The sequence below is a fragment of the Ochlerotatus camptorhynchus genome, unplaced genomic scaffold, assembly GCF_037179485.1.
Source record: "Ochlerotatus camptorhynchus isolate MF236.1 unplaced genomic scaffold, CSIRO-AGI_Acam_v1.1 ptg000367l, whole genome shotgun sequence".
NCBI lineage: Eukaryota > Metazoa > Arthropoda > Insecta > Diptera > Culicidae > Ochlerotatus > Ochlerotatus camptorhynchus.
Genome location: NW_027040855.1, coordinates 1,921,992 through 1,933,252, shown reverse-complemented (window position 1 = coordinate 1,933,252; position 11,261 = coordinate 1,921,992). Strand labels below are relative to the sequence as shown.

Below are 11,261 nucleotides of genomic sequence, written 5' to 3'. Positions count from 1 at the left end.
ACTCTTCTGTCCACGTTGAATATTCATACAACCCGAGGAAATGCATGCGATAATATTATGCTGAGCGAACTAGTTATAAATTGATCAGAGCGTTTGGATTATGATTGTGTGCTGCAAAATATCAATGTCAATGAATATCAATGAAATGTTGAATTTCACTAGCCACCTGATGTCAGTATCAGTTCACACAGTTAGAATATCAATATCATTCTTCTCAATGTCAGTGCGCAAATGACATTGACATCGTAAAGGGACCACTGATGTTCTGCCTGATTTTTTTTCTTATATACGCCGGCTAATCAAGTACCGATCTTTAGAAAACTCTTTCTTAAACAATGCAACGGCTATGCAAAAAAGTTGATTTATTAGGATAATAGTAAGATTTTCAACTTTTCCCTAATGATATTCATATGGATATCAATGTTAATAGCATTATCGCCTGATATCCCCCTTACTACGAATATCAGTGTCGGAAGTGAAATTCAGTGCTAGACCAATATCTTACGTCAATTGACCACTTTTTCAAGCAGTTTTGGCGTGATTTTCTACCAGCGATTCCACAAAACTGAATCAACTAATTTCTATTTTTTTATGAAACGCACAAATGATGGTTACTTTTCTCCTGGTTCTAGAAGTTCGAGTGGTAGTAAACGTCATTTTAACTGCTCGAATGAAGTGATTAATTGACATTGTTGAAAGCACGCAGCACTGGTTCTGAGGAATTTAAAAATAAATCTATTTCAACTACACGGACAAATCTGCAGGGTTTCGAGAATTTGAAGTATGATATGACTAAGAAGAAGAGAGTCTGGCAAATTTCTAGGGCAAGTATGTGGCGGTTTTAAATATGTTTATCAGACTTTAATGTATGGGTCGAAAGGTTTCAAGGGGAAACGTTTGTTTTAAATCACTTTTTAGGTTTTTTTTATGAAGCACTACATACCACGTGGACAGTTTTTGAGATTAGGGACCCCCCTCTCCACCTCCATGGACAATCACTCATATAAATGTATAAGAACTGTATAGATCGTGGAAACTCGTCACCCCCTCCCCCCTTAACTGTGTATTTTCTTTATGGACCGCTCCATAATAAATATCTAGCAGGGACATTTTGAAATCCATTAAGTAGGTCACAGGGTGTCCATTCAAATTCCATTGGTCAATTCCCGGTTTGAAAAAAAAAACTCTACCTTAAATAAAAAAGGCGTTCAAAAATAACCCTATAGAGATAATGATAAAATTTTGTCAGCAGAATTCCTCTACAATATCCAGGGCTGGTTGTGGGTATTTTATACAATAGTATTGACTACAATAGGGAAAAAACGTGACCAAATAGTGACTTTAAAACAATAAAAAAGTGACCAATAGTGACATTTATTGATCGGAAAGATATTAAAGATATGGATCTAATCTGTCGTTGAATGCGTTCCGCTTTGACAAATATTATATATTCTCAAACCACCATGAGCATTTTACAAGCTTTTTTTTTTAATAAAACAAATGGTTGAAGCATCTTATAAATTTGTTTTCGTAAAATCAGTATTATTTTTGTTTATTATTATTATAGTCACTTTAACACTCTTGGGTCATTCGTGACTTGTCCGGGTGAGATTTGAACTCGTGACTTTGGCGATTCAGATTGGATAATCAGTAGGTTAATTTGTAACCTCCATTTCCTCACACAGTACTCTTTTGTCTGTAACGATTTTTTGGAAAACAACTGTTGAAAATTTAGAGCCAGATGCGAATTGGTTGAATTTCGGGATGTGAAGGATTGAACATAGAAATTTATTAGGAAATCTTGAAATTGAAAAAAATGAGACGCAGAAAAAAATGTTTAACGTCTTGGACAAATTTGTCAATTTTAAGACAAGCAATTTTAAAGATCTCGAATATAGAAACTTCTGTAAAACTTCAAACATAGACAAATTTTCATATCTATGGAAGCTAGAAAAGTGTTCTGGATCGTATCAATAAATACCATTATTCTGGAACGACGAAAATTTTCTCGAAAAATCTCGATCTTCAAAAAAGTTGTAAGATTCTGGTATACATTTTAGAGACACTTACATTTTTTTGTTTAATGCTGGTACTTAGTAATTCGCCATCTTTAATTCAAACAAATTAAGAAAGCCTAGAATAATTTACGATATTTTAGAATTTAAGTTCACAGTCCGAAAAAAATTAATGTTTCTAAAATATAGAAAAGATTTCATGATTTTAAACATAAAATTTATCTAAAATCTGGGATTGGAAATTTGTTGATTCCGAACTTGTAGAAAATACAATTTGATGGGATTGGAAAAGAACTACATGATTTTTCGATGTTTGCCGATACTAAAGCTTCCGGCCTTCAAAGATTTATCGAAATTCAGGTCTTTGAAAAAAAAACCCAAGCGCTTGCAAAGTTTCATAGACCGTTCTTGAACATATTAGGCTTGGAAAACTTTCAAGATGACGAAGAGATATCGGAACCAGAGTGAGTCGAGTTTCGAACGCCTTTGGATACGGTTGTGTGTTAAGTTCGTTCTCTGTTTTGTGCGTGCATTCGCTTTCATAGTTTTCGGCTGCATTTGCCGGATTAGCGCTGGCACTCTGCCTCCCGGACAGTTATCCGTGTGTGAGTGGTGGTTTTCTCGCTTTCTGAGAAGTTTTAGAATTGAGAAAGAAAACATGATTCATCATGTTTGCAAACTTGCAAGCATCAGAAGATTTGGCGCTGCGTGGTTTGATTGTTTCTCCCGGAACATAAATTTGTGGCATCGCGAGTGAAAATTTTAATTTCTGTTTATTTGCGCGGTGATGAGAACGGCGCTGATCTATTGTTAGGGTTTTGCGATGTGCATTCTTTTGTGCACGGAGTGACTTGAAAAATAAAAGTGAAGAGAAGTGATATTTGGTTGTTGTGTGCGTGGAATAGGGAATGCGCTCCCGGGTGAAGTGATTTGGTGAGTACGTTCCAGTTGAAGATTGTTGACAAGTGTATTTGTGGTGATGAAAATTATGGTTTAGATGACGCATGGCTTCAAACATTTTGTGTATCCAAATAAAACATATTACATACTAAATACGCACAGGGCATCGTCTGCTGACCATTGCCGCGGGTATATCGTGGGAGTCCCAGGTACCCGGTTCAAGCTTTAGTTGGCGGCGGTGGCTCTTCTTGACCTTCTACCCCCTGAGTAGTTAGTGTGAATAAGGGCGTCTATGTGATGTTTTGCTGTATCTGTTGTGAACATCTAGTGCATCCTGTTCCCTTAACTGGTTGAGGACACCCTGTCTTGCCTCAAAAGTTACCCTTTTTGAAGTACTAGTCTTCACAACATAAAGGGCACCATTACGGAGCATGAGATTTGATCAAATTATTCGCAGTTCTACTTGTCCAACGCCCCCGGCTGGGTGAGGGATAGAGGATGACACACACACACACACACACGAAGAGATATCGGAACCAGAGTTTATTTTTTCGAAACTTCAGAAAATTTGTGATATCTGGAGATCATAGACAATGGAAAAAAAAATTCAAAACCCGTTTTTTCGGTTTTTTTTTCCAGTTGTCTAACCTAGTTTTCCCAGTTTAATTGAAACAGTTAAATATGGTAAAATACCCCAAGTATCATCATAAGTTTTATCCCAAATACTTGCTTGAGGCATATTTTATTATTTCGCTTAACTGTTGACTGTTGTATTCTTTAGACAGTATGTAAGGTCAAAATATGTTATTCTCAATTGTGAATTGGAATTGAGAAGAGAAATGCAAGGAAATTCCATTGAAATAATCTTAAAAGAATCTTTACAGGATTCCAACAGGATGATTTGAGAATTCTTAGCAAAATTTCAAGGAAAGTATTTTTTATTTATGGTGATTTTCACACTCTCGGATCATTCGTGCATTATCCGGATTAGATTTGAACTTATGATTTTTGAGTGAGAGGTATGGATTCAGGTCTTTATGTTTTACAGACTAACCTCGGTATTCAAAGATGTCCTAATATTGGTATCTGGTTAGCACAAAGTGCAGAAATTAATGTTTAATTTATCTCTATGTCCGGTATCGAACATTTGCATGCCAAGCATCATCGGAGTTTGCAAGGAGTTTGAGACGGCATGAATCTGCTTCTCTATCTTGAAGTAGCTTCGTAACATATGTCTCGCTCAGCCTTTATACTAGAACTATTTCACTCGGAACACTGTAGCAAAAGAATTCAAGCAATGACACCATATGCATTCCAATGACACCACATGAAATTCTATAAACTTAGCTATCTTAGTAGGAACAACGACAAAATCACCGCTTGATCCGGGCGCGAACAGATTGCGAGTGAGAGAAACGAATAATATGAAAGTTGTAAGCAAGAGAATATAATTATGTATGTGATACAAAGTTGATTGATTCCAAGTAACATTACAAGTTTAAAGGTTTAAAAGATTCTTCAAGACCAAATTATGGCCTAAAATGAAAATTGTTACTTGAGATGAGTATATATGATCTTTCCCGGTCCAATTTGGGTTTTCCCGCATTTTTCCCGGTAAATCCGAATTCCCGGTTTTTCCCGGATTTCCCTGTTTTCCCGGTTGGATGGACACCCTGGGTCACGCTCTTAGGTGCACGGTTTTTTTCGACAACGCGGTTTACTTGATTTTCTTTTGATCTTGATTTGATTTTGGATTTGACGCTGCAGAGTATGCTTTCTTTCAAGCATGTAGCTGTTAAGCGTCAACATATTTTGGGTAGTCTGGAGTTTCAACATTACCATTCTAAATATTAAAAAAGTATACATTTGACTGGTTTAAGAACGTTATACCACACGTCATGTTCGGAGTGGTGGACTATTCAACATTCATGTACCTCGGGTTTTTATTCGCCAAAAGTTAGTTTGGGTGCCTTCATTCCTAATTCGGTTTGTTTTGAAATATTATATCGGGGGAAGTTTGAAGCGCGGTTGCTTTAAAATTTGTTCCAACATAAAAAAAAATCATTTCGCAAAATCTTGAGTTCTTTTCTAAATCTATTAAAGTGTAGTATATTTTTTCCAAATGCGGAATCAAAAAATTTCCATGCCCAGATTTAAAAAAAAACTATGTCCAATATCATAAAATGTTTTCTATGTTTCAGAAGCATTTGAATTTTTCTAGGGCTGTAAACTTAGTATTCAAAATATCGGATTTTTTTTTTCTTAAATTGGTTATCTTTGATATCGCGCATTTTTAAGTCCCAGTATTAAAACACGAATGGCACAAAATCTATAAATTTATTCCGAAATCCAAAAATTTCTTTTCAAGATCGTGATTTTATGTTCTAGACGCATGTAATAGTTTCTATGCCCGTGTTCTTGGAAAATTTTCCTCGTTCCAGAATAATTAGATTTTGACGTAGGACTACGTCTGTGATTTCTGTATGGGGGCACACTTTGTGAAAACCGAAAATGGAACATGTAACGAAATTATGAAAGATTTTGAACGTTAATAACTCATCTGCCCCTGGACCAATTTAAATAATTTAATCACCAATCGATCAAAAATATTGTGACTGTTGATTTTCAAAAAGAAACTTTTGAAAAAGTGGTAAATGTCAAGAATTGTCCAAAAGCGTCGAAATAACTAACAAATCTATCAATTACGTACATGCATATGTGTGGCATTCGCCTCCGATCTACGGGCGTGGGCGAATAGGGAGGACGCAATTGCGTCACACAAAATGCTTTTTGGAGTTGTAATCTTGTAAAAAAACTTGGAAGCAGGGGTGCAAGTGATTTTAATCGATTATCTTCATCGACTTTCTGTTTCGTTAATAACGTTTGTTGTTCTGGATGATAGAAGAGCATAGCGGAAATAGTGCGAAATAGGTTAGTGAAGCCATGGTCATCAAAAGAGGAAATCGATGAAGAGAACTTGACAAACATGCATAAGGGCGTAAACGCGATGATCGATTCTCTTCGTTGATTTTCTCTTTTGTTAATAACTCGCTAGATTTAACATTTTTCGGTGCGTTTGCTGTTGCTTTTGATAGCCAATACAACCTTTTACAACTCTGCATTGAACAAATTCTAGAAAATTGTTTCGCTTAGCTGTAGCAATGCAAAGAGAAAATCGTTCATCGCGTATTGACTTTCACCCCTCTGCTTCTAAGCACTGACATCATAGCAATGAAAACTAGCACCGCACCACTTTTGGTTCTTGGCTTACACTTACTGGTTGCAACTCTGTTGTTCGACATTTTCGAAGGACCACCAAAAAATATCAAATTACACTATTTTCACTACACTATTTAACGATTAATCGTAAAGATTTTTCCAGCTATTCGTTTAAATTTTTTTCGAATTTGCAAATATTCGAGCGCGTAGCTGACATCCCTTCTTATTTCTACACGTTTAATTTAGCGCAGTAGAGAAAATAAAGTACGAATTTATCTGAACAGGCATAGAGAAGAACCATGACGTGAAACAGGATCATTAATTCGCCGAAAAAAGTGTTAAGCGTCTTTCTGCTAAAGGCTAAGATTTACCAACTTGTTGAGAGAAGGAGTTTAACGAGAAAAACTAAAAAGGGGAGTTTTAGCTGGATGGATATTGATATTCTGCGGCCTTCCAAACTGTCGCAGACACCAGTTTAACCCCTGTCCAGCAGCAGACGGGCCGAGACTCTTGCGAGTGTCCAATCATTGAACCGAAGAATATTGGATTGTGCGATCCGATTTGCTGATCCAGCTGCCTACACGTCATCATCTTCCAAAGGCTTTAAGTCTGTACTACCATCGGCCTTTTACCACCAAGATTTTCCAAAAGAGTTAATTTTCTGAACATGTCCCAACTAAAATTCATATCAAAAGGTTCTTTTCAGGGCAATCATAGTCATACTAAATAGTATAAACTCCGCTCAAATTCCTATTCCTACACAAAACACAAGCTCCTGCTGCAGTTAACAAATAACACGTATTATCAGCGAATCCAAACACATAAAGTAACCAACGATACAGACAAAACTGTTGCTACGACTACCATGACAAACTCGCTCTGTAACATAGCTCGATCGGAGTGGTAGAAGGATAATGATATATTGCTTGCCTGCTTTGTGGCAATATACACGGATGAGGACATAGCTTGATCTGAATCGAGAAAAGACATAACACAAAATTAATGGGAATTTTTGTGTACACACGTGTATCATTTTCGGCTTTACTTCGTGACGCCCCGAGTGAACTGTGTCGCACGGGCTGCTTGTCATGAAAAAGAAGGAAGAAGATTATATCATTATTGCTTTCCACTTCTGACAAAGTGTTATCATTCAGTTCGTTGATCACTTGTCATTTTGTCGTTTGAAGATATTTTTGATTCCTTGTGTATTATGTAAGACCACGTAGTCTTACGTCAGCATTACGTACAACCCCATAGGGCTGTCCCTAGTAGTTTTTTTTTATTGACTATGCTTTTAAAACGTTGTGTTCTCCTAGTTCTTTTAAATTTATTGTTTAAAAATTGTCAACGTGTGTCTAAGTTCGACAACTTGAACATTTTTCTGTTCTGTTCTGTTTATCAAAAATCGAGGTAGAAAAATGACTGCATAGTGAGGAAATGGAAGTTAGAATTGCACCGTATTCTTGCTTATTCAATTAATACTGATTTTTCGAGATCAAATTAATGGGATCCTTAAGGTGATTCCTTGTAGAGTCCTCAAATGGCCGCCACGTAGGCTATACATGCACTTCCACTTCGAATTTTCAATTACACAAATCTCGGTAATTAATGCCCTATTTCACCTGAAATTGCTACTTCATGTATACTGCAGTAAAGCAACCGTGAAGTAACAGTTTCAATGTGCTACGTTTCGAGGAAGTTGATATTTGTGCACTTAGAGTTTCGAATAATAAGGAGCTCACAGCGAAACACCTTAAACCAGTTGCTTTATTTTAAAGAAGCATGAAAAATGCTCATGGTGGGTTTCAGTGGTGGAAATCGCATCAGAGTGTTTGCAGATAAACTTTTTACATAGGGTAAATGTTGGCTTCGGCACCCATTGACTGTTTTCGGCAACCAAAATTTAAACGTTAATTTCACTATGTTTTCCCATCAACACACTTCCCTGAATGTATTCAAACGATTCTTTAGTCTTTCAGCTTCAATCTGATTATATTTGTATGACCGAGCAATCCTGTAATGACGGATTTTTCTTCAAATGAAGCATACGCACTACAAAATGGGGTTGATTTCGAGTTGCCGATAATAGAACAGCTGGTTAACACGCAGTTCTAATGGGAAGGTTGCCGAAGAAAAAGAGTCTGCCGACAATAGTCACACTCACCTGAGAAGTTTGGAGCGTTGTAAAAACGCTTTAAAACCGTTTTGAAAAATTCTATCGATTGGAATGGATAGAGAAGCAAGCAGCAGATGAATGTAAATCAACAAACACGTCATATATGTGCGTGACGCTGAGAAAATGCTAATAGAAGTGCGGACGCTGCTTAGATTGACGAGAATACGTAAATTCCCCTACATCGCTCTTGGAAAAGAGAGTGTGGTTTTCCCATTTGCTTCGCATTCTTTTCCAACTTATCTTTGAGGAAGCAATCCACACAAGGAGTGGTGGTGAAATTCACACAGGGAACAAATGTAATACGGTGGTTAGACTTTGCGTTTTCGTTATTCCAGGGTGTGTGTCTTTTCTTTTCTTCTCCGCTGCTTTACAATTACAAAAAGCGAAAGGTTAGCACACTTTGAGTGACAAAATTGGGTTTATAACGGTTCTGTAGACCATGATTTAGACTTGAAGAATGCTTTAAAACATCGATAACTTGAAAAAGAACCACTTCGTTGATAGTCGGCGTAAAGCTCCAGTGGGAACTTATAAGCATGGGGAATAAGCATTAGAAGAGAAGATACTTATTCGAGATTACCCCAGTTATTTCGCATAACAACACGATAACTTACCAAAACATGTTCTCAGACCGTACGCCATCTTCTATCAATGGATCATGAAAATTATGCATCATATGATGATTTGACGAACGATCAATTTTCGCATCCCGTCGATTTTTTGAGTGTAGCACCTACCATGTCTAAACAGCATCAGCAATTGATTTCTTACGATTTCTTCATGGTGCACACGTTAAATTCACCGCTATAAAAGATGTTGTACGTGCGATTGCAAAAGTCTACCGCCTATTTTAGTACTCAAGTTGAATCGGACAAAAAATGTTCTACGTTCTGTTTCTAGCAGCGATTCAATTGTTCGGAAAAGTGCACGTGGAAGGTACCATCGTCCGTTTGGAAGATTTACCATCACCGACCTGCTTCACGATCACAACCAACAAGCAACGCTATGTAGTTGATTCGGCTAAATTTTGGAACAACGATCTCAAGAAGCGACGGATTTTCCGCTATGAATCGTTTGGTCGATACATGCCGGACGCAGCTATGTGGGAGGCTACGACGGGGGATCCCCAGTTCCAGGGAATCAATATCATGAATGTGCGAACGACCTCATTCATGTATGCTAGCTCGGATGAAGACAGTGTGACCGATGTATGTCGAAATGTGTTTTTGAAGAATGACGCCAGAGAAACCGAGGGTAATGCAGCCCGGTTTTTGTTCTATTATAACTCAACCAATAGATCGTATCGAATTCAAAATTTGGCATCAAGAGAATTTTTGCAGAACATTCAAGCCTCGTTTGACGATAATTTGGCGATTATTTGTTTGGATAGAAGGGGCACAATTGAAAAGGGAGCCGAATCCAGTTACGAGTTTTGGCTCAAGTCGTGTGATGACGAGTATATCGAAAATAAAAAGATAGCGGAAGATTTAGATCAAACTTATGGATAGTTCGTAATTTTGTTGAATTAAATGTATAAACTATTGGTAAACGTGTTTTAATTCATGTTCAGTGCACATCCGATTTGAATTCGCTCAACAATTTTTGAGCTCGTCGGGAGTTCTCGTCGTCCGCCGTTGATAGGGCCATCAAATGCAGCAATAGTCTTCGCCCACTGGGTCCACCAAGCTGGTTATTTCGGTTCATATGTTGATACAGGACTTGGTACCCGCTTATGGGCTCATAGTATAAATCGATGGCCTCTAAAAAGTCCATCACTAAATCAGCATTTTGCGGTTCATTTTCATAGACATCCGTCACTATTGGTTCGTACGGACGGTCACTCAAAGTTTGGAAATCCTCTACAGCGTCCTTGATTCTTCTGGCCCGGACGTTTGCAATACACAATCGTACAAATGCTGATCTGCTCCTGGCACGTTCTTGTTCCAACAGGCTCAGATTATCATCCAACTGGGACTTGAATTCCTGCATATTGCTGCGCAATTTGTCCACTTCCCCGCGATAGCTGTCCTCCACATCGCGTTTTAAATTATCTATCTTTCGCAGCAGACGCTGAATATCACCCTGATAGCGTGCCTTCGCTCGATCGTACTGCGCTTGGCTCATTGTGTTTCGATCGATGGTTTTGTAGCCCTGAATGACGTTCTTCACTGTACCTCGAAACTGTCCTAGCTGCCTGGAGCACTGATCACGATTGGCAGCTTCTTCGTCAAAACCGGAACGGATATCCACTTGGACACTTTCAATGGCAGCGTTTAGATTTTTGGTGAGGCGGATCAACTCTTCTATTTCTTGATGGGAAACGGTGCATGATTCTAGTGGTGTGAACTGTTGACGCTTTACACGGGTGATCGTAGCACTGGAAGTGAAACCGACAGCCAAGATTAAAACTATTGTAATGTATTGTGAGTACATTGCGCCTCGTTGATTGTCCGGAACAGACTGATCGCGAGTTGAGTGGATGAGAACGATCCGTTTCCTTATCTTGTGTTCAGGTTCAGAAATGCTTTCGCGAGATGCGGTGTAGGGGATTCCCGATGGAAATATATACAACACAAACAGAAGGTGTTGACATCATTTAAATTTAGTTAATGTTAAGTCACAAGTGATAGGCGTTACCAACCTAAGCTTCTGTAATGCTTTCATCAAATCCACAGCATAATTGCAATTATTCGTAGACTTTGTGATAAAGTAGCCTCAGATAACCTAGACAGATAAGTATTACCAAGCCGGAGGTGGCGTATTAAAATCCCGGTCCACTCTAGAAAATACTTGAAAATTTTCTCGACTTCCCTGGGCATAAAGTTGTTATTGTGTTTGACACACAAAATACAAATTCATACATTGGTTGGCATTGAAAGCGCTAAAAACTGTGAAGTGCTTCATAGAACTAAGTTGACAGGCAATCAAGTGTAAAGGCTGGCGCACAATGT

At 38.0% G+C, this 11,261-nt stretch overlaps 1 protein-coding gene across 1 annotated transcript; it reads right to left on the bottom strand.

Moving 5' to 3' along the window:
- Positions 1 to 9,847: 9,847 nt before the first annotated feature.
- On the bottom strand, positions 9,848 to 10,756 carry LOC135709918 (uncharacterized). Its single transcript, XM_065232367.1, has one exon. The coding sequence runs from the start codon at positions 10,741 to 10,743 to the stop codon at positions 9,877 to 9,879; it is 867 nt and encodes a 288-aa protein (XP_065088439.1). The 5' UTR covers positions 10,744 to 10,756; the 3' UTR covers positions 9,848 to 9,876.
- Positions 10,757 to 11,261: the final 505 nt, after the last annotated feature.